Genomic DNA, 24691 nt, shown 5'->3' with positions numbered 1-24691 from the left:
GCTAAACAGGAAAAAAGCCGTTTGGCTAGGGGGTGGATTCTTGCTTCTTAACCGGGCAGTTGCCCCCTCTCCCAGAGCGATATCCTTAGCGATCTCCAGGAAGCGGCTGAGGGAAAGGTGGTGGTCTGCTTTTCCTTCAGCTCGAAAGAGGCGGCAATTGCCCCGCCTTCCTCCAGCTGCTTAACCGAGCGCTTCAGGAAGGTGCCGCCTCTTTTCGTTGTAGGAAAGGAAATCGCGACCTGACGGTGATGGAGGTTCCAAGCAGGCAGCAATCACCAAAAGAAGGTGATTACCGGTATATCCATGGAGGCACCTCCCCCGCCCGCCTTGGGATTCCTTGCTGCAATCCCAGCTTCTCAGCTTTTTAAAAAAATGACCGTTTGGGATTGCAGCAATGGATTTTTCCAATAGAAAATTACCGGAGTGGGCGATGGAGGGGGGTTGTCCTCTGAAATGGCCAGAGCAAGGGGCGGATGGGAGCGTGTGGTCCTAGCCAGCTACCCATTTGCCGGGACTTCACTTTCTGCCTGCCCCGCGCCAAGGCTCCTGCCAGGTGAAAAACGTTTGCCAGACTGCATGACCCCCCTCGTCTCAGTGGGAAGGGGCTGGCTGGGTGGAAAAGCAGTGAGCCATTCCCTCCCAACATTCCCTTCCCTCACTCACTCGCCTTTATTTTGCCGACTTGGCTGCCTTTTCATTCTACTATTCCCACGACCAACTCCGCGGGCGCCCGCCCCCTTCGCCCACACTTCCCTCCCGGTGCCTCTTGGGAGTTGTAGTCTTTTCGAGGAGGCAGGCTCAGCCGTTCTGCCCAAAGAGACACTACGGCTCCCAGAAGGTTAAAGGGAGCGTGACGTAAACTGTGGATGCAGTCGAAAGAGACACCGGCAGGCATCCTGTCAATGGGTATTTCCGTGGTGAGGAGGGGGGAGGGGGATGCCAGGCTGAGTTGTTTTTCTAGAATGAAAAGCACCGGTGCTCAAGCCTTCCAGGAAAATTACGGTAGTTCTCTGCATCTTTCATTTGGAGACTTAGCCCTGCTTTGTGCTCTGCACCTGAGCAGGGGTGCCCCCCTCCTCTGTCTTAAAGTCCCTGTCTTATACAGTTGGCATTTTACTCATTGCCAGTGTCAAGGCATTTTAAGGGTTATTTATGCATTTTATGCTATATGCTGTTGTATTGTTGTTACATTTTATATTGCTTTTTAGTTGTTGTGATTGTTGTGAGCCACCCAGAGTCCTGTTGGAGTTGGGCGGCAAGGAAAGAGGGAGGGAGAGAGGGAAGGAAGGAAGGAAGGAGTTAGGAAAGAAGGAAGACAGAAAGAAAGAAAAAAAAGATGATAGAAAGGAAGAGAGACAAAGAAAGATGGTAGGAAGGAAAAAAGACAAAAAAGGAAAGGGAGGGAGGGGACTGAAGAAGAAAAAGGAAAGAAGATAGGCAGACAGAAAAAGAAAGGGGGGGGAAGAAGGAAGAAAGGAAGGAAGGAGAGAGAGACAGAAAGAAAGAAAGAAAGAAAGACCTATGACCACAATTGAGCCCAAAATTGTGGTTGTTAAACAAAAGCGTTGTTCAGTGAGAATCACAACATTTTACTCAATCCATGGCATTTCCTAGCTCTAACAGTGATGTGCAAGCTAGGGAAGTACTGGTACATCTGAAGGTATGTGTAATGTTCTAGTTATGGTTAAATGTGTGGCAGAAAGTGGACTCTGGGTTTGTTTTTCCTATTACAGTAAGTGAGGTTGAATGTACCGTTTATAATATACCGGTAATTTTACAAGAGCTCCCTCCCCCCCTCTCTCTGTAAATATACATATACAGTTTATATAGTAAACAATGTACGGTATATTTTTGTGTGCCTGTGTGTAATATGTATGTATACATATGGCATATATACATAGAATTAAATAGTATATTTTGGATGTTCAGTAATAGTAAATAGAGAGGGAAATTGTATCTCTTTGAGGCAAGGAGAGGCCAAATATCCTAACCCTAACCCAAACCAGCAGGAGTAGTGGGGGATTGAGGTAAGTACAGTACTTGCATTTTTTTTGCCTATACAGTAGTCCCTCGATCATCGCGAGGGTTCCGTTCCAGGACCCCTAGCGATGATCGATTTTTCGCGAAGTAGCGGTGCGGAAGTAAAAACACCATCTGCGCATGCGCAGATGGTGTTTTTACTTCCACCGCCGCCCGCCCTTCGCCCCGCCCACCCACCCCGTTGCTCGCGCCTGGGGTTTCCCCGCGCGCGTGCCGCCCGCCCACGCCGTTGCTGGGGCCGCTTCCCAGCTGGGAAGCGGAGCTGGGATGTCCCCAAGCGCGCGCGCGTTGCTGGGGTGGCTTCCCAGCTGGGAAGCGGAGCTGGGGTTTCCCCAAGCGCGCGCGCACCGCCCGCCCCGTTGCTGGGGCCGCTTCCCAGCTGGGAAGCGGAGCTGGGATGTCCCCAAGTGCGCGCGCGTTGCTGGGGCGGCTTCCCAGCTGGGAAGCGGAGCTGGGGTTTCCCCAAGCGCGCGCGCACTGCCCGCCCGCCAACCCCGTTGCTGGGGCCGCTTTCCAGCTGGGAAGCGGAGCTGGGGTGTCCACGCACGTGCCGCCCGCCCGCCCACGCCGTTGCTCGCGCCGCCGCTGGGGTCTTACCGGGGCAAGAGGGGGAAGACCCAGGGAAGCCGCCCAGCAGCTTATCTGCCCGGCGGGAAACTCCACCATCTACGCATGCGTGGCCATAGAAAAAAAGGCACGCATGCGCAGATGGTGTTGTTTACTTCCGGGTTGAAAACTCGCGATATAGCGTTTCGCAATACTCGAGATCGCGAAACTCGAGGGATCACTGTACTGCCTTGGGGTACATATACCTGTTTACCCTCTTTTAAACTTACAGAGCTAGTTTACTGGTTTTCTTTGAAATAAATATTCTAAAACATTTACCCTACTGATGCCTCAATTGATGTAATTTTATTGGTTTCCATTTTAATAAGTTACCAGTAGCCGCTGCATTTTCCATCCTCGACTTATACACGGGTCAATAAATTTACCCCGATTTTTGTGGCAAAAGTAGGGGCCTCGACTTATAGTCGGAGCGACTTATACTCGAGTATATACGGTACTTCCCCTCCCTTTCTCCTTCTCCTCTTCCTTTTCTTTCCTTCCCTCTCTTCTCCTTACTCTTCTTTCTTCCTCCTCTCTCTTTCTTCTATTTCCTCTCTTCCCGTCCTCTTTCCTTTATTGTACTTTCTCAATTGTTCTAGGATGGTATTCCAGCAACCATGAATTCTTTTACACAATCTTACATTTTTTCAGATTTTATTCCACATAAATTCTTTTACTCTATTATTATTTTTATGTGTATGTGTTTGTCTATTAATACACCTCTAATTAAAAAACGTATCTGCCCCGCCCCCCTTAATATTAGATTTGTTATACGGTGTTATTTTGTTGTGAGCCGCTCCGAGTCCACAGAGAGGGGCAGCATACAAATCTAATAAATTATTATTAATTATTATTATTATCTGGCAGGGGGATACCTTAATCATGAAATAATTTTCTGTAAGGCCAAATTACTTAGGTGATATTTTAGATGGCTTTACCTGGCTCTATAGCAGCAGAAATCAGAGATTGTGCTTCTCGTACTCGTTTCATGGCTTCTTCTATTTCTTTACTGGAGGTATCAGTTTTCAGACTTGGTGAAACAAGACCTGCAGCTACGTGATTGAGCCTGAACCATAAAAAACAAACAAACATAGAAACATTAAACTATAAATCCCATTTAAAACAGAATACACAGTAATTAACTCTTGCTATCATTTAGAAAAATAATTGCAACAATCTCCTTTTGGTGAAACAGACTGTGATCTCAGTGGCATTTTGGGATATGATGCTATGAATTTTTATTAAGTATTTTATTTGTTTTATTTATATATGTAAGCTCCTTGGAGTCTGTTGAATCCAGTGGCACATACATTTTTGCAAATAAATGAGAGCATGTATTAAACGTTAATTTCAGGACTATGCAAACTTATTTAAAACATAATTTCAAAACGGAGTACTTGAATTTTCTTGCTGTTTTTATTTTTTTTTCTCCTGGCCTAGGCCAGGGAAAGGCAAAGTTGACTCCTCTATGACTTGTGGAATTCTTGAGTCAATCCTGCTAGCTCAGGACTTCTGGGAGTTGAAGTCCATATGTCACAGAAGAGCCAACTCTGCCTAGCCCTGGGCCTAGGCCCTAGCTAGTGTATCCTTTTTACTAGATATCCTACTGTCTAGAATATTCTTGTCCGTTAATATGCAATACAGAGATAATTATTTTTTACATGATACCAAAAATGAATTTACTTGAAATTAATAGGGATCCTCCAGCTTCTGCTCTTTAAAGTCAATGTAGTCCTTGACTTACAACAGTTCACTTAGTGACCATTACAACAGCATTGAAAAAAGTGACTTACGGCTAGCTTTCAGTTATGACCTTTGCAGCATCTGCATGATTATGTGATCAAAATTCACATGCTTGGCATCCGGTCCATATTTATGACTGTTGCTGTGTCCTAAGGTCACCTGATCACCTTTTGCAACTTTCCAACAAGCAAAGCAAATGGGGAAACCAGATTTACTTAACAATCAGGTTACTAACTTACCAACTGCAGTGATTCACTTAAAAATTGGGGCAAGAAAAGTCATAAATGGGGCAAAATTCACTTAAACAATGTCTCACTTAAGAGCAGAAATGTTGGGCTCAATTGTGGTCCTAAGTCGAGCCCTACCTGTACTAAAATCACTGGAGACCGCTTTTCAAGAGGAGGAAATTGGGAAGAATGTTCTAGTCCAGGCCCATTTCTCAACTACACTGATACATATAAAATGAAAGGAAAAGCAAAAATCATGGGGTTGTCCTTTTTTTGCAATAAATTCCCTGACTAGTAGATTCCAGGACTAATCTGAGATTAGTTCATAACGGATGCATAAATTGTTTTATTTTAACCTATAAAATAATATATATTTATCATTGTGTTAGGTTGCAGCCTAAAAAATGGTTGTTTTGCCAAAGAAATTGCACTCTCTTGAAGATTTGTTGTTTAGATGTTTTTGAATAGCTTTTAAAATCTTCGCTGTTGATTGTGGTTGTTTTGTTGTATTTTTCTGTTTTTAACCGTTTATGCTGTTCAGAGTCACATGTATTAGATAAGCAACTACATAATTTATTACATAAATAAAAATAAATTTTGAAGTCGTGTCGCCAGTATTTATACATTTATATAGATTTCAACAAGTTGAATATACTCATATGCAATTACAGAAGAAAGGCCACCCTTGTAATACTACAAAAGTCTTGGGAATTTTACAAAGCTCACATGATTCAAATTTGGATACTTGGCAATTGGCATGTTGAACTTTTATTTACATGTGCATTTCCATAGCCAAGACAAAATCAAACAATATAGATTAAAAATACCACAAAACATAAATAATTGGCAATGCAGCAGTTAATTTAACTAAATATTTTAAGTTAATGGACTAAAAATATTCTTCAAAATATTCTCCATTAATGGACCTATATAACAGAGTTGTTCTAAACTTCCTATTTCTCAATTGCTTATTTTCCATCCCTACCATCAGCACAATAGATTTGCACTCAGTGTGTATGCCATGAGGATCGTGGAGACTACCAAGGAAAGGAAACATTTTACTACATTTGAAATGATGTCCCATAATTCAAAGGGCAAATAAAATGATGGCAAGGATCCAGGGAAAAATCCTGCTTAGAAGATCAGAGAGAGATATCTCAGCATTGCCCACCTCCTCTTCTTACAAAATTAAGGAAGTCAATAAAGCATGTTAAAATAGCTTACATAGAGCCATCTCCTTGCTTTCACTGCAGCAAAAAAGGAAGAGCAGCACAAAAAAACTGCTTCCCTAAACCCAGGTAGTTACAGGCAGTCCTCAACTTACAACCATTCATTCACTGATCATTTGAAGTTACAATAACACTGAAAACAATGATTTGAGAGTTTCTTACCCTTACGGCCGTTAAAGCATTCCCATGGTCATGTGACCCAAAATCTGACGTTTGGAAACCGGTGTGTATTTATGACAATTGCAGTGTCCCAGCATTATAGGATCAGATTTGCTGACCTTCTGACACATAAAGTCAAGAAGGCAGTTGTGTTACTAACTCAACAACTGGACAATTGTGTTAATAACTCAACAACTGGAGCTATTCACTTAACCCCTGTGGCAACAACGGGCATGAAATGGAGCAAAATTCACTTAACAAGAGTCTTGCTTAGCTACCGAAATTTTGTTGTCATGAGTTGAGGACTACCCGTAACATGCAAGTCTAGGAAGAAGTCCTGTATCTTATTCACCCAAAAGGCATTACTTTCAAAGATTCTTCTTTCTCAAAACCAAACTTACTTACTTTGGATCCACTGTGCTCATAAGTTTTAACAGTTGATCTGCTGCAAGAGACTGCAAAGAAAAACAACCAGAAATTGCTTTTCAGGCAAACATTTGGGGGGAAAATACACTCAAATGGCTTTAAATTTAACTAAAATTAAATAATACAAGTTACCATAAGTCTCAGAGCATATCTACCATTAGCCTAGTGTGCATTTAATACTTGATATTATATATATCCAGATTCAGGCTATTTTTTAATTTCTGACAGTTATTCATGCCAGTATTTGCAAGAGGTTTTATGTTTAAAATTACACAAGAGTATTTTATCATTTAAAGTTTCTGCAATTGGAGGAGTTGTCCATTTACAAAATGACTGCAATTCTGGATATATCCAGAATCCAAGAGACAATAGACAAATGTAATTAAAACAGCATTTGAGTCAATATATATACAGTCATACCTCGTCTTACGAACCTAATTGGTTCCAGGGGGAGGTTCGTAAGACGAAAGGTTCGTAAGACGAAACATTGTTTCCCATAGGAAACAATGTAAAGTCAATTAATCCGTGCAACCAAAAAAAAGCCCCCGCAAAAAAACGTTGCCGCCTGGCTGTCACTTTTTAAAACAGCCTGGGGGCTTCCCAGCAGCCTCCGAACGCCAAACCCGGAAGTTTGGGTTTGGCGTTCGTAACACGAAAAAAGTTCGTAAGAAGAGGCAAATTTTTTCTGAACCGCTCGGAGGCTGCTGGGAAGCCGCGCGGCTGTTTTAAAAGGTGACAGCCGGGCTGGGGGGCTTCCCAGCAGCCTCCGAACGCCGAACGCGGAAGTCCGGGTTTGGCGTTCGGCTTCGGGAGGTTGCTGGGAAGCCCCCCAGCCTGGCTGTCACCTTTTAAAACAGCTGCGTGGCTTTCCAGCAGCCTCCGAACGCCGAATGCGGAAGTTCCGGTTTGGCGTTCGGCTTCGGGAGGCTGCTGGAAAGCCGCGCGGCTGTTTTAAAAGGTGACAGCCAGGCTGGGGGGCTTCCCAGCAACTTCCCGAAGCCGAACGCCAAACCCGAACTTCCGCGTTCGGCGTTGAGCTTTAGCAGATTGGCTTTCCTCCACTACAATTCTAATCTGATACTGATTCAGCATATAATTTGCTTTGTGTTAAATATACAATCATACATTACAATCTTCTAATACTCAGATGAACTCACTTACTTCTTCTTGATGTGGAAAACCACAAACAAAAATAATTCTATGGAATTCCACAAGAAAAATTCCATGAGTATTGGAATTGCATAAACTGATGATTTTCTAGAAACAGGATTATACTTAAAAGCAATATACCTGAGAGTTTAAGTTGGCCCCAGGAAGACCTAGAGCAGCTAGCGTTGGATCTAGAGTTGGAGCTCCTAAAGCAGCCAGAGGAACAGCACCGATCTGTAAGAATGAAAGTTAGTACCATCCATACATTTTTCATAAGGAAAATACAAATATCACACATTCTAATTATTCTATCATTTTCCAAATCTCTGGCAAACAGGAACAATTAGTAACTGTTAATTACAAATACTGACATTGACGCTGATTTTTATATCGAAGTACTGACACTGATTTTTTAATATTAACTTGCATGTAGGTGATTTTTTATACCAGATCAGATTATTCATCTAATTGGGTATCAATCTTATGAATCCAATGCAAAGGCTTCCTATCTTCCTTTAGGATTCACCCAAGTCCACCCAAACTGGAACTTCTGGTGACTAAACATGACTTGTCAGGCCAAATGATGTCCCCTCAGGTAGAACAGTTACCATAATGGCTACAGTAGCAATTGGTCATTGTAATCCAGTTTTCATGCAAGAATATTTATCATAATTTGCTAGCTGATTTTAAAAAAACAAATATTGGTGAAGAATTGAATGTGGACTTGTTCATAAAAGTAGGAAATATGGATAACCCAATTTTAATTTTCTCTAATTTTTACAATATGCTCCCAAATTAAATTCCCAAAATCCAATTAATGAAAGAGTAATTGTGTTTTCAAAAGCATTTCATTTATACTAAACTAAGTGCATCTCAGAAACATTTCTCTTTTCTCTTCTAAGCTGGCATCCTCTACTCCCTGAATGGCAGGAAACAAAAATAAATTAGAAGCAAGAAGGTATTTTACAGGATCTGCATGCAGTACTTCAACTAGCATCTGACTTTGGCATAGCTGTAATTTTGCAACTACTGTATAGACCATTAAGCGAAATTCACATACTGGCTACATAGTATTGTTTCCCACTTGTATCCCAACCAGTGTTTTCTTAAAAGTAGATTTATGCATATTGGAAAGGAAGTATAATACAGTGATCTCTCGGTTAGCGCGGGGGTTACGTTCCAAGACCTCCCGCGCTAACCGATTTCCGCGTTATACTGGATGCGGAAGTAAAAACCACCATCTGCGCATGTGCGCCATTTTTTCATGGCCGCACATGCGCAGATGGTGGAGTTTGCGTGTGGGCGGCGGGGAAGACCAAGGGAAGATTCCTTCAGCCGCCCAACAGCTGATCTGCTCCGCAGCGCGGAAGCAGCGAGGAGCCGAAGATGGGGTAAAGGCAAAGGGGAAACCCCATCTTCGGCTCCTCGCTGCTGCCGCGCTGCGGAGCGGATCAGGTGTTGGGCGGCTGAAGGAACCTTCCCTTGGTCTTCCCGCCGCCCAGGCAAAGGGGAAAGATTGCTTGCCGCTTTGCAGCTTGGAGCCTTGCTTCGCCTCCTTTGCTGCAATAGGCAAGCGGCAAGCGATCTTGAGAAAGAGAGAGAAAGGAGGGCGACTTGCCAGTCCACGCCCCCCTGGATGAACAGCCTCGCATGGCCCCAGCGCCGGGCTCCGCTGTTGCCTCCGCCCCCATTCGGCTCTGCAGCTGAGAGGCCTTCCCGGCAGAGCCCTCCCCAACAGCTCCCGCCGCCAGCGCAAAAAAGAAAAGAAAAGAAAATCCCCAAAAGAGGCAGGCACAAAGCGGGGGCACAAGGGGAGCTGCCCGGCAGAGGTTGCTTTTTTTCTTCTCGTGGGCAAGTGGAGGGGGGGAGAGAGAAGGGAGGAAGAGAGTGTGAGAGAGGAAGAAAGAGAGAGAAATGATAGAAAAAAGGGGAGAAAAAAGAGAAATGAGAAAATGATTGAAGCATAGTGACAGGAAAGAAAGAGAAAGAGACAGAGAAGTGACTCTTGGTGATGACGTATGACGTCATCGGGTGGGAAAAACCGTGGTATAGCAAAAAAAACACGGACTTATTTTTTAATTAATATTTTTTGAAAAACCGCGTTGCAGCGTTTCGCGCTAATCGAGAACGCGCAAATCGAGGGATCACTGTACACTCATTGTCATTATGTAGTTCTTTATTCATCATTTTAGAAATCTTGACTCAAGGTCCTCACTTCTGTTCTAAGGTGAACATGAAAGCACTTAGTCTTAGGCTTCAATAGAGTTTACTTTGTAGAAAGTTAGCTGCACCAAACTCAAAGAGGACTGACATTACACACTAAAAAGGATTTTACGGGGGGAGGGGGGGGGAGAAAGTAGTGAGCAACCAAGAAATGGTTTTTAAATAACTTAATTGCTATAAAGGATTCTTTCATTCAATTTTTTTCCTAGGTGTTACAGAAGCCAGGTAAGATATACAAGCACTGCAAACATTATGCTGTGTGAAAACATAGCAATTCTTTTTGCCTCTTGCAACAGGCTCATCCCCAACTATAAAAATGGCTGAATACCATTTCTGGCCACAATTTTCCATGTTTTTATTTCAGATGTTGCTTTATTTTTAAAATAAATTAGATGTCAACCCAGTGAGGTAAAAGGAGGAATTGGATCCAGTCTAAGAAATCAGTTACCGTATTTTTGGAGTATAAGACACACCTTTTTCCTCCCTAAAAGAGCCTGAAAATTCAGGTCTTATACTCTGAATGCAGCTTCCCCCCCCCCCAACTCAGCCCTAACTAGGTGCTAATGACCTTCCCAGCCCTCATCTTGCACATTCATTCATTGTTACTGTCTGCAAAGAATGTTTTCCAAACTCTAAGTCTTTGCAGAGGTTTTTTTCATTACTCTAACTTGCTCCAAGTGAGTTTCTTTCCAGCCCTAACCAGGTGCTTACGATGTTCCCAGCTCTTACCCACTTGCAAGCTGTTTCATTGTTGCTCTCTGTGAATAATGTTTTCCAAACCCTGTCTTTGTAGTTTTTAAAATTGTTCTACTTGCTCCGAATGTTTTTTCCAGCCCTAACCAGGTGCTAGCAATGTTCCCAGCTCTTACTGGCTTGCAACCTCTTTCATTGTTAATCTCTCCAAATAAAGCCCCAACCAGGGGATAAAATAATGTGCTGAAACTGACCAGACTAAGGATGCTAGTCAGATTCTTTTTCCTATTCTCCTCCCCAAAAAACTAAGGTGTGTCTTGTACTCCAAAAATACGGTACTTTGTGGGCAATTCTTATTCACTATAATTCTGCCTCAAATATTACAATAACTTTGTATAGGCATACCTCCCATAAACAAAGGAATATAAATTTATAATTTTGTATCCCAACCAGTGTTTTCTTAAAAGTAGATTTATGCATATTGGAAAGGAAGTATAATACACTCATTGTCATTATGTAGTTCTTTATTCATCATTTTAGAAATCTTGACTCAAGGTCCTCACTTCTGTTCTAAGGTGAACATGAAAGCACTTAGTCTTAGGCTTCAATAGAGTTTACTTTGTAGAAAGTTATAATTTTGCTGTATTTTATGCACATCCACTTCTTACCTGAGAAAGTGGGTTAGGTGTAGGCAGGAGTCCACCCCCGGGCAGAAGGCCTGCCACAGCATTAGCTGGTGCCAGGAGAGATAAAGCCTTAGTCTCATCAGGAATAACTCCTGCAGAAAGACAACTTTGCATTAGAAGTTACTCATCAATTATCTTTTTTTCTTTTTTAAAAAAAACCACACACAAATACACCCAGAAAATGTCTCCCTGAAACACCATCTGAGTTTGTTGAAAGTACTTATGTTGGCTATAATACAATGTTTTCTCTCTTAATAATTTATCATTAACTTGTTTGTCAGAATGAAACTTCAATGTGTGAAAATTTGTTCCTTTTTCTCTATAAAAGGTTAAGTTCTAGAATAAAAAATAGCACAATACACACTACTTTTTTGTTAACACTGCCAAGATTTCATCACCTGTACTCGATTTTTAAGTCATGAACCAAACGTAAGCAAGCACAGTCGGTTCTCCAGGGGTGTGCTCTCAACTTTCAAAAGCTGTTTTATGAACAACGACTCGTGTCGGCTGCTTCACTATAAAGCACACAGAAAAATCAAGATACACAAGACAAAAAAAGTTTGATTTAGGGGTTAATAATATGGCACAGATCACTATGATTTCTTTTACACCTACCATACAATTTTGTAAAACTTAAGAGAAGGTAAGAAAAAGTGTAGGGCTTTTGCTGACTTCTCATTTGGATATGAAGGTCTCCACAAAGGTCCAAATGTAGGTTCTGTATATGTGTCCACGTGTATGTGTTTATGTGAACACCTAAAATGTGACACATTCTTACCTGTTCAGTAAAATACATGCTCCACTCTGTGACATGGTTACTGTACCAAGAATGCTGCTGAGTATTGCCCTTTCAGAAGAAACTTCTGATTTGCAGCTTGTGGTCTGCTAAGTGTCTATTATTGCTGCCTATCCCTGAACAAAGAATAACCTTCAAAAGGCCCAACGTGAGACAAACAGTAATGTTGATTCTTGTTATTTTAACCAACAGCAAAAGCCCTATACATATGGATTAATCTGTTAATGTGCCCAAGCCCCCAACGTGAGAGAGTTCAATAAGATAACTGTACTATATATTTGCAAATACCAGAACCGTTTTCTGCAAGACATATTAAAAAAAACTGCATCTCATCATAAAACATACAATATGTACAGGGCACTTAAGAGAAACTGGATAAGCTGCAGAAGAAAACTGTTGGGTGGTATTTTCAGCAGGGCCTGGTATATAGTTCAGGCTGAACCAGGGAAAAGAACTGTAAAACACAACAACAAAAAAGAAAAACCACTGTTAAATAAAGGTAATGGTTCCTTCCACCTATACTGAGAAGTGCCGATAATATAAACAAATGTATAATACACAGCACTGTTATCTTTCTTCTGTCACTGAGCTGTCATAATTTCAATACCAAAAGTTATGGTGGGAAAAGGGGGGGAAAGGTCATTTAGATACAGGACATTAATGCATCAATATAAACATCTACTGAGATTATGGGATAAAGTTGCATGCAAATTATGTCTCAGAGGATATTATTTATGTTTACACACAATTAGTGCAAGTATAACATTTCTGGCATCTATCTAAAAAGCCTCTTGAGACACCTCACAGAAGATCTGCATCCATTAAATAGTCATGCATCTGATCCTCTCATTTTGTTTTTAGGAAAAAGGTTATTCAGAAATAAAACTACAATTTTAAAAAAACAATGAGGCCCCTCACCAGTTAATTTTCATGCGTCAAGAGTTTTTTACTGCTGCTTTGTTAGAACCATGACATACTGCATGAATGTGTAGAAATGAAGAAAAAGAAACAGACAAAAGAAACAAACATTAACCAAAGAACCTACACAAACCCACCCAAAGTCTGTTTAATATCTGCATTGCTTCCAAATCCTTCCATTTCATCATGAAGATTATAGTACTATGCCTTACCGTGAACTTTGTGTTAAGTCTAGAACACAAAGCAACAATCAACACCAAGATGTATAAACACACTAAGAACAGAAAAGCGACTTGATACCAAGGGATATATGATCAGTACAATGCATACTATAATATTTGTAGAGAGATAATATCAGAACGTATCGCCACAATAGTAAAGGGTAAAGATTTCAAATCAGCAGAGTGCTTAAGCATATGCCCCAATGCAACTGAACAGTTTCACTGATCTTGAAATGTTTTCTTTTCCCCCCAGCAATGCTTAAGCACTAGCAAAAACGGGGTCTTGTGAAAAGAAGAATTGAAGAGTGATACCCACATTCTTTCATAGATAAGGACCATTTGCAAGAACAGAGTAGAGACCAAGTTCATAGGAAAAAATCATGGGTCCATTATTCTGATTAAACCACTTGTCGTATCCTACCAACTACAAAATGGTGCAGACCCTAAAAACCCAATGTGAGTTCTTGATAGGTAACAACTACTCAAATTGCATTAGACAAACCTCAGAAAAATTCAGAAAAGTCATCTTTTTGACCGGTATCGCAGCATGAGATTTATCAGTCATCTATCTTTCTAGCAGAGTTTAAAATCTTGTTTATAAAGAGAAAAAAAAATATGATGTATCAAAACCATTCAAGCTCTTAAGAAGACTGTTCTTAAACACTAACTTGCAAATACATTGGAAGCTATTGGTTCAGTTAATTAGAGCCAAGGTGAACACGACAGCGGCATTCCTTCCCCAGTCACATAAAAAAGGTGTATAATCCATGTTTACTAATAAAAGGAATACAAAGAGGCAAGGGCCCTGAAACCTACCCCAGCCTGCTGTTTATTTCACCACAGTAGCTTTCTGCGGGTGCTGGCAGAGTTGCAGCATTGGAGCTCAGATAAAGAAAAAACAAAGGGAGACAGACTGCAAGGAGGTTAAATTGCAGGCACAGGAAGGCGGCTATACACTTCACCCTTTTGCTCTGAAAAGAAGCACCCCACCCTTCCTCTTTCTATGAAATTGGGAGCAATCCATATTTTAAAATGCAGCTACTGTCGCATCTAGCTTGGCCCTAATATAGACAGCTATTATGTAAGACTCAGACATAGATATATCTGATATTGTCAGAATTATATGTTAAGAAACAGTACTTTAAAAGTATTCTATTCAGCCAAGTTAAACCAATGAGGACAAAACTCCATTGATATTAGTTATAGTTTCAATTTTGAATATCCTAACTTTAATTAATTAGACCTGCCTGTTGCATATTCTTCTGCCTTATTAAGGAGTAGAACAAGGCACTGCATACAAAACACAGACTACAATCCAGTAGAGTTAGTCTGCGTAAATCCCACTGATTTTAATGAGATGTAGTAATCTCTCTATGCAGAAGTGCAGCATTAAGTGAAGTCATTTGCTGTAATCCCATGATCTAAAATGAGTACTAGTATATCAGTGAATAGTGCCTTTGAAAGAGTTGTGGTGAAATCTAGAGAGGTTCAACAGAACTCATTAGAAGAGCAGTCTTCTTGACAGAGTTTTAGTTATATTTCCAACCTGCTCATTGTTTCTCAAATTACTGTAACACCCTAAAAATGTAAGAAAAAGAAGAGAGAGAAATTTTTTTGTTAACAAGTGATTTACACCGGGATAAAACACTTGGGGACGTGGAGTGCTTGCTGGCCTTTAGTTAATGTCTAGAATCCCCTGTAGCTGCAGAGGACCCCACTGTTTCAGTCATCTGGAAGGGCTTTTGCATTTGCCTTCTCCACTATAAAAATCACACACACAAATAAGAGAGAAGAGTTTATTATTTTAGAGAACTTCTAGAATATATAGCAAGGTTGAATAAGAAAATGTGGAATAAGATCTAACATCCAGTGCCCATTTAGCACCTTTGCAGATTATTTTCTGACTAACAAGAGATCTCAAACCCTTGGTATAACCAGAATTTATATTGAGGGTAACTGCTTTTCAGTTGTCAACTAAAACAAGCAGAACATTGCCTTGTAATTGGTGATATGGATCATTAATTCTCCACAAAGGAGAATGAACCATGCATGTGATAACAGATGCCAAGTAACTTAAAGCAACATTGCTTGTTTTCATTTTTAAAAGATAGCTTAAAAATATCTTGAAGCAGTCTGGTGAAAATAAATCAAATAATGCTGTGTTTATAGAAAATTATTCTGAAAGCCTTTGCAAAAAGTGATGTGCAAGCTCCAGCAAGTGCTGAATTGATGTTTTCTGTCTGTTGTATAGAACTCAAAAATAAGGGTATACCAAGGGTTTTAAAAATGCAAAAAGCTTGGATATTTTATATGCTAAACTTCATGCTATTCAACTACTTCAGGATTCTAATACCAGAAGTCTATGGCTTCATAGTTCTTTAAACAATTCACAAACCTTCTGCGTAGGGAACGACTATCAATGCTCGGTCAACGAATACAGTATTTGTCAGGTGCTGAGCCACAACTGCCGAGTCAGCTTCTTGGAACTTTACAAAACACACACGGGAAGAAACAGGCAAAGGGGAGTCACTGAAAAGAAAAAGAATATGAACATCAGATATAACATGAACAAACATTATTTGATTTATGAAACTATATAAAAAAGTATTGGGTATGGACCCTATATTTTTTCCAAAAATTTCTTACTGGTTTTTATACATGCCTGGAGAGGAATCATATTTATACTTTATTTCAATTAAACTTAAACGTCTTAATATTAAAATGCACCTATCCTTTGAAAATTATGAAGAGAGTAACTATAATTGTTCACTCAGCCATATAGTTGGTTCTTACTATGTGTATTTAAGATTTAATCTAATACTGAAAACTGGAAAGATGTAACCAACATTCTTGATGGGATGTCACAGGCAATAGATATAACTTGAATTTTTCCACATTGAAAAAAGAATCTTCCTTCAGGCAATACAGTGGTACCTCATCTTACGAATGCCTCTTCATGCGAACTTTTCGAGATACGAACCCGGTGTTTAAGATTTTTTTTGCCTCTTCTTCCGAACTATTTTCACCTTACGAACCCGAGCTGCTGCCGCTGAGATGCCCCGCCTCCGAACCTCTGTTGCCAGCTGAAGCACTGGGATTCTCCTGAGCCTCCCCTAGCTGAGAATCCCCGCCTCTGGACTTCCGTTGCCAACCGAAGCCCCCGTTCTTGCATTGCTGGGATTTCCCTGAGCCTCCCCTTGCTGGGAAACCCCACCTCCGGACTTCCGTTGCCAGCCGAAGCACCCATTTTTGTGTTGCTGGGATTCCCTTCATTTTTGTCGGCGCTGCTTTGAATCCCAGTGAAGGGAGGCTCAGGGAAATCCCAGCAATGCAAGAATGGGCGCTTCAGCTGGCAACGGAAGTCAGGAGGTGGGGTTTCCCAGCGAGGGGAGGCTCAGGAGAATCCCAGCAACGCAAGAACGGACACTTCGGCTGGCAATGGAAGTCTGGAGGTGAGGATTCCCAGTGGCGCAAGGCAAAAGAGGTGACTTTTGGGATGAGGTTTTACATTGATACCTATGGGGGAAAATGATTCTTCTTATGAACTTTTCTACTTATGAACCTGGTCACGGAATGAATTAAGTTGGTAAGACGAGGTACCACTGTGTATCATTTCTCTCTTAAAGAAATATATGAAAAATATGTCATACACACTTCATATGTAGGATGGTGAGTACTTTACTTTTCCAGTGACAAAAACATCTAGTTCAGGTCTAAACTGTAGGATACTTGTATATTTTCAAGCCTGGTTGTTTTCTGCTGTGTTTAGCCTGGCTTGGGAATGGTTCAGAAAAATAAACAAGTTCAGACAGCACCAAGAATTTAATGGTTTATCTTTGCACCAAATAAATTATTAAGTGAGATAGCATGATTACAGTGTTGGATTAGAGTTCAGAAGAGCCAGATGCTAATTCACCATTAGCTACAGCAGCTCACCAGGCTCTCTGAATCACACACACATTCACTCTCAGTCCAATCTACCACTCAGATTTTTCCCCCAAGAGAAAAATAGGACAGATTATTATGTTAACTATCTTAAACTGCTGAATTAAAGAAAAGCTATAAATCAAATAAATAAACAATACAGATTTGTAGCTATATACATAAAGTAAATGCCTAAACAGAATTATGTCACTTATGGTGAAAAATCAACAACCAAATCCTCTTCCACAGAAAGTTGTTTTACTTCCCAACTTGTTGTTTCAGTGTAGCTAGTATAATTTAACATATTAGACCACGTTATGCTTTAAGTACTGATGCTATGCAGATATTTTCTGAAATGTCACCCTGTAACAGTTGGGTGGCTTCTACATTTCAATAATATCCCATAATTACAATTTGCAGAGCTTCGTTCATGCAGAAAATCTGAATATAAAGAAAGGACTACTTTCCTGTTGGTGTTTTGAGCATACAGTGATAATCTATGGAAGTATTTTTTTTCCTAACCTGGACCTTACCAAAGTATGCTTCATCATAAATCCCAAAGTATACTATACAGTGCTTGCTGAGGATCATGGGTGTTTCAGTCCCAGAGATCTAGAGGCCACCATATTGTTAACAGCCATTCTAGATATGAGACCCAGGCCAAGCCTGCTGCATTTTATTATTGCCAGAAGTAAATGGAGTCAGGTTCTTGGAACTTTATTGAAAGTCAGTGTATTCCTCTCTCATTGGAAGAGGGAAGACAAGAAAGGTGGTGGGAAGATGGGTGACGGCCATGGCAGATATCATGCAGGGACATGCTTGACTTAGGCAAGAAGAGACAAGTATCAAGAGTATTGGGGAGTAGTTGGACCAGGTTATGTTGCCTTGTCATCTACTTGAGATATAGTAATCTTGCCTCCTAACACTGTATGGATTTGGCTCTGTCTGAAACCTGAACAAATAAACATTTTGGTTACAGTATTTCATTAATCTGTGGATGACCTGAACAATTCAGCATGACTTCTGCTACAGAAGTAATGCTGTACCACTCACTACAGCTGTGCTCTCTGAAGCGCTTGGTTGTTTTCTTACAGATGTTTCATTTACCCAAATAGGTTAACATCATGGGTGCTAGGATTTCAAATATTCTCCTTTATTGGTTCTCCAGGTAGTCCTCGACTTACGACCACAACTAAACCCAACATTTCTATTGTTAAGTAAGACCTTTGTTAAGTTAATTTTGTCCCTTTTTACAACCTTTCTTGCCACAGTTGTTCAAGTCAATCACTGCAGTTGATAAGTTACTAACCTGGTTGTTAAGGGAATCTAGTTACCCCAATTGACTTCAATTGTCAGAAGGTCTCAAAAAATGATCATATAACCCCAGGACACTGCAACGATCATAAATATGACCCAGTTGCCAAGCATCTGAATTTTGATCACAATTGTGGAGGTGCTAAGAAATGGCCATAAGTCATTTTTTTCAGTGCAGTTGCAACTTGGAACAGTCACTAAATGGACTGTTGTAAATTAAGGATTGCTTGTATAAGTAATCTGTTCTGGATTCATCATAAAACTATATTCCTGTTTTACCCCCCCTCCCCCCAAACACCCCTCTTTCAGGCACAACAACATTTCCAAACATCTTCTGACACAACAAAGGAGGATATATGCCCTGGAGCAGGGGTCTCTAACCTTGGCAACTGTAAGACTTGTGGACTTCAACTCCCAGAAAGCTGGCTGAGGAATTCTGGGAGTTGAAGTCCACACAAGTCTTAAACTTGCCAAGGGTGGAGACCCCTGCCCTGGGGGCATTTTTCTTCATCCTAGTTACTCTATCAGTTCAAAATCCAAATAATGGGATATTCTGCCTAGTTTAAAATCAACAAGACTCCTGTCCCAAGGAAATCTGGCTTATCCTTTACACCAGGGGTTCTCAAGCTTGCCTACTTTCAGAGTTGTATACTTCAACTCCCAGAAAGCTGGCTGGAGAATCCTGGGAATTGAAGTCCACAAGTCTTAAAGTTGGCAAATTTCGGGACCCCTGCTTTACACCCTAAAAACATAAGCTATACTCTTAAAACATTTTACCTGAAAATTACAAAAAAACCCACTTGTGGAAATGTAACCTATACTGTTGTACACTTGAAACTTTTCACCTAAAAATTACACAAAACACTTGTCAAAACATAACCTATACTGTACACTTGAAACATTTTACCTGACAATTACACAAAACACTCCTCGAAAAGTAATCTATACTGTACACTTAAAACTTTTTTTTCATCTAAAAGTTACACAAAACACTCCTCGAAATGTAACCTATACTGTACACTTAAAACATTTTACCTGAAAATTACACAAAATACTTGTACAAATGTAACCTATACTGTACACTTGAAACATTTTACCTGAAAATTACACAAAATACTTGTACAAATGTAACCTATACTGTACACTTGAAACATTTTACCTGAAAATTACACAAAACACTCCTGGAAAGGTAACCTATACTGTACATTAAAAAATTACCTGAAAATTACAAAAAACACTGATAGAAATGTCATCTATACTGTACACTTTAAACTTTTCACCTAAACATTACATAAAACACTAGTCGAAACGTAACCTATACTCTACACTTTAAACATTTTACCTGAAAGTTACAAAAAAAATTGACCCTACAAGTGCTATTATGGTGGCAAAAAAAGAAAAGGAAAAAAATATCAACGTTGTGTTATATGTAACGGACAACAGGAAACAACAACCAGGATTAGACCGTAGCACAGGTCTTCCTCCTCTCGAAAGGATAAGTTTATTTCACGCAATTACAGCCCTTTTCCTAAAACTCATCCGCCTCACAACGTGGCTCTCCTCACGGAAGCGGGCGAAACGCTTCCAGAACTGCAGCTAAAAAGGTCTAAATCCCCCCCCCGCCCCCAATGCGCAAATAAAGGCGTCGCTCGGCGTCCCCCCACGCCACCCCGCCGAATCCTTTTTCCACCTCCTGCCTTTCCTTCCCTCGCCAGGTTTCGAAAACAGCCGAGGGCGACGAGCCAAAGAAAGGCCGCCCCAGAGCCGGAAGCTCCAAAATGGAGCGGACGACGGCCAGGAAGAGACCGCGTGATCCGCTTTTTTTTTTTAAGCTTTCGGAGGCGGCTGCCACGCTCGTCGATTTCTGCCGTGTCCTCCGGCCTTCAATCCTCTCCGGGCCTAATAATACTCGAGCGATGGTTTTCAAGGAGGCCGCGGCCTTTAAAAACCGACCATCCGCCTCTCTCGCGGGCGCGAGGAGAAGCGGAACTTACTCGGGAGGGAAGAGGCGCAATTCTTCGATCTTGCCCAGGAAGCCGAAGAGTGTCCGCATCTGTTCCGAGCTGGCGCTCGGGGAGACGTTGGTGACCTGAATCACATCGGTGCCGTTGCTTGAAGCCATCGCGCTTGCCTCCTGCTCCGGCACTTACAAACGCATCGAGGGCCGACGGGTTAAGGGCCCTGGAGAATCGCAAGGCGCCTCTTTCGTATGTCCCTCAGCGCTTCCCGTCGCTCTAATCGCAAGAGAGGAAAGAAGAAGAGAAAAAAAAGACTCGCGTGCAGAGTAACGGCCGCTGAACGGTCGTTTCGCGGCCAGACTCCCTGGGCCGCAATATCCCAAGCTCCTCAGCGGCTCTCTCCGAACGACGCAAGAACCTCTCGGCCTGCGCCTGCTCAGAACAGGACCGCCTGGTGAAACCTGACACCCATAACTCGCGTGTGCGCATGCCCAGTTGGAATGCCTTGCTGCGCATGTGCAGACGGCGCTAAAGGACTTCCGATTTCTGTGGGGCTCGTGGTTGGGATTGATGGTTAGCCCCAAAGGTGCTTTTTTTCAAGAGGCAATTGGACTATCTAGTTTTTATTTCAAGACGTTTCGGTTCTTGTTTAGCTCTGGAGAAGTTTCTTGGATGAGAAGTGAAACGTCTTCAAAGAAAAAAAATCGAGAAAAGTCCAGTTGCCTTTTGAAAAATCGCCTTCCGGACAACCATGACCTGGATAACTGAAAATCTCCATAGACCAGGGGTAGGCAAAGTTGGCTCTTCTATGACATGTGGACTTCAACTCCCAGAATTCATGAGCTAGCATGATTAGCTCAGGAATTCTGGGAGCTAAAGTCCACAAGTCATAGAAGAGCCAACTATGCCTACCCTGCCATAGACAATTGATGCTTAGCTTTATTCTGTGGAGTGGAGGTGGGGATTTTTAATTCTGAGCGATACTAGTGTGTCAGCTTTCCAAAGACCATTTAAATTGAAGTGCATAAATCTGTCGTACTAGCCTCTTATTGTAATAAAACAGTGCTGACTGGGGAATGGTTTAGCTGATGCATATATAAAAGGTCCTTGATGCTAGTGCATCATTAGTACTTATGGTGTTGTCTAATTTGGGTAATGAAACATCTGCAAGAAAGCCAAACTCAGAGCACCACTGATCTCTCATTTCAACCCTGATCTACAAATGTTCTCCTTTATTGATGATCACCAGTGCAGGAGAAAGCCAAAGCTCGAAGTGGAACCAAGTTCCCCTTTTCAAGCAGAATCTTTTGGCCAATAATAATAATAATAATAATAATAATAATAATAATAATAATAATAATAATAATAATATTTATTAGATTTGTATGCCGCCCCTCTCTGAAGACTCAGGGCGGCATACATACATTAGGCATACATTAGCCTAATAAAATTTACAGTTCTTAAGTAACTAAAAAATACTCATATTTCTAAACACCCAGCTCAAAGGGGCTGCAGTATGATTTATTCATTAGGTCACTGTTTAAAATGCTGTTTCTTGGTTATGTAATTTTATGTAAAATATTTGACAAAGTTTATTCATTCTCTATTGTGAAATTTTCACATGTTCCATTGTAAAACTTGACTGACAAGTAAATTGTAAAGCTGATTTATGTATATTTATTTTGCAGAACTTTAACAAAGCACTCTTTAACAGCACCATTGTTTAAGCACTACACCATAACATTAAAGTAGATTGAATATGCCCTGCATTTTTTGGAGGTCACCAGATTGTAGAAGGCTGGGCTGATATGCTCCACAGGTTCAGCTGGTAAAAGTGACAGTAGTTCTCTCCCCCGCCCTTGAATTTAAAAGAAAGACATACAGTGGAACCCCGACATAAGAGCTGCTCTACTTAAGAGCAACTCGAGATAAGAGCTGGGAGGGGAGAGATATTTTTGTTCTACTTACAAGCCCAAATTCGAGATACAAGCGCCAAGGAGCTGTCTCCTGAAGCCAAACGCTAACTTCCGCGTTCGGCTTCAGGAGACAGCTGCGAAGCGGCGCGCGTGTTTTAAAAGGTTGCAGCCGGCCTGGGGGGCTCGGGGGGGTGCTTGCAGCTTTCTTTCTTGCTCTTTTTCTTTCTCTCTTTTACCTTCCCTTCCTCTATTTCTTCTTTTCTTTCTCCTTCCCACCTTCTTCCCTCCCTCCCTCCCTTCACTCATTCCTCTCTTACTCTCCCCTTTCATAAGTTTCCTTGCTTCCTTCCTCTGTTCCTGTCCCTTCCCTCTTTCCTTCCTTCCTTCCCACCCTCCGTCCATTCATTCACCCATTCCTCTCTTGATCGCTTAAAGCCGGTCCCTGGTGCAAAAAGGGTTGGGGACCTCTGTCCTACAGGATTGGGTGGCAGAGAAGTTGAACATATGTAAATTTAAAAGTTTAAGAAAGTTTACAAGTTAAGTGAAAGAAACTTCATTATTCATTTATATGTACATGTACATTTCTTCATTAAAAACATGTCTTTCTGCATAATTTAGACTAACTTTGTGAGTTTTTTGAGGGCTGGAACCAATTAAAATTATTTACATTAATTCCTATGGGGAAAAGTCGTTCAAGATAAGAGCTGCTCGACTTAAGAGCCCAGGTCCGGAACGAATTAAACTCGTATCTCGAGGTACCACTGTACTGTATTGCAAATGGTTTGATAGTAGAAGACTGTAACTGGCTTTATTGCTAGATCTAATTACTGGTGCTAGAGCCAATTTTAGCCATGAAACCAGATGCCGGACACTCCCAACTTTAGGAAGCAGGCAAGGGCAAATCACTACTGAGATCTTGTCAACCAAATCCAGCAGTCATCAGGAATCACCACTAACTTGAAAAAAGTACATTTTAAAAATAAAATCACTAGTATGCTAATAACTTTTACCCTGACTATTTTTGGAAGGACAAACAGTGAAGATGAAATAGTTTGACCACCTAATGAGAAGAGAAGGCTCATTGGAAAAAAAACCCTGATGTTGAGAAAGATTGAAGGCAAAAGGAGGAGGGGACAGCAAAGGATGAGATGATTAGATAGTGTTATTGACGCAATGAACCTGAATTTAGGCAAACTCTGAGAGTGGAGAACAGGGAGTCTGGTATGGCTTCCTATGGGCCATGAGTTTGCAGAAAGTCAGACACAACTTAGTGACTGAATGATAAAAATATTGATAATTAGATCTATATAAAATAGTGTGTGTGTATACATAGAGAGAGAGAGAGAGAGCACTAAATGAACTCTGTGTACAGAAATGGACAGAAAATATGAAATCGTAATATGAGGCACCAATGTTAATGACAAAGCTGTAATTAGTTACGATAGACTGGCTAGGTTTGTTCAAACCATGTTTAAAGATATTTCATCCTTGAAATGAACTTGAGATTTGGTGAATACTAGAGAACCTGTACTTTTTTGACTCATAGTTTCAGAGGTATTTCTTTATCTAAACAGAAACAGAATGACCAAGAGTGGGTTATAAAGCAGCGGGAGTAGGAGCGACTTCCAACCTTCTGCAGGCTTTCCCATTGAATTTCCTTAGAAGAATCTGGCATGCAGCATTGGAAACCTCTCCTTTCCCGCAGGCATCTAAGCGTATATTGCTGAGTGATGGGAATGAGGAATTGCAAGATTGCTTGGGTAACTCTCATGGAACCACAACAAATGGCAGAAGCTCAGTGATACAGAAAGAGCCCCAACTTCTCCAAATGTCATTCTTCCAGGAGTCATGGGTCCTGGATTATGGACACATTCTATAATTTACTCCATTTGAGGAACTTTGGCTCAAAAATTGTTGTTTTTCTGATGTATCATTTCACCCAATGATGGATCATGGCAACCAGAATTTTACTAGTGTATATAAATTTGATGTGTCAAGATTTTTTTTGACAATATTGTGGTTTGCCACTGCCTCCTGGATTGGCTTTTAAAAATCCCCCCCCCCAATCTACCATAGTCCTGAGAAGTCATAATATTTTTCCATCAGTACAACATAGTCTAATCTTGCTTGGTTTCTCCCCACAACTACGGTTAGTTAAGTGCTGCCATTCAGCTAAAGTATAACATACAACTGAGCAATTTGTAGTTTGGTTTATTGTTGGAACCCAGTCATCTTGTTTGCAGACCAAATATAAAGTGTTTGCTTGGATGTAGCAAGCTGAAGTGACATATGGTACATTAACTTGGTGTTCTGCTTTAGTAATTGTGTGAGTTCAGTCACATTCTTGCAATGATGAGCTGGTTAACATACAGAGTGTGTGTGTGTGTGTGTGGGGGGGGAATCTAAGTCATAACTGTTTGGACAGAACTGGAACCAGGGCCTTGATCGGGTTAACCCTACCTC

At 41.1% G+C, this 24691-nt stretch overlaps 1 protein-coding gene across 6 annotated transcripts in view; it reads right to left on the bottom strand.

The window, feature by feature from the left end:
* SRSF11 (serine and arginine rich splicing factor 11) overlaps positions 1-24691 on the bottom strand; it is a 233712-nt gene that overhangs the window by 7947 nt on the left and 201074 nt on the right. For 2 of the 6 annotated variants that reach the window (XM_070746146.1, XM_070746147.1), the window contains exons 1-6: positions 20349-20824; positions 15512-15645; positions 11164-11273; positions 7721-7813; positions 6410-6459; positions 3585-3712 (exon numbers count right to left, since the gene is read on the bottom strand). In XM_070746146.1, the coding sequence (XP_070602247.1) occupies positions 3585-3712; positions 6410-6459; positions 7721-7813; positions 11164-11273; positions 15512-15645; positions 20349-20476 (643 nt within the window). In that variant the 5' untranslated portion in view covers positions 20477-20824. Of the gene's footprint in view, positions 1-3584; positions 3713-6409; positions 6463-7720; positions 7814-11163; positions 11274-11579; positions 13611-15511; positions 15646-20348; positions 20825-24691 lie in introns of those variants that run through there. The other 4 variants (XM_070746150.1, XM_070746149.1, XM_070746148.1 and 1 more) reach the window with 4 other exon arrangements.

The sequence above is a fragment of the Erythrolamprus reginae genome, chromosome 3 (genome assembly GCF_031021105.1).
Source record: "Erythrolamprus reginae isolate rEryReg1 chromosome 3, rEryReg1.hap1, whole genome shotgun sequence".
Lineage (NCBI taxonomy): Eukaryota > Metazoa > Chordata > Lepidosauria > Squamata > Dipsadidae > Erythrolamprus > Erythrolamprus reginae.
The sequence above is the reverse complement of the archived record's forward strand: the minus strand, read 5'-3'. Positions and strand labels throughout refer to the sequence as shown.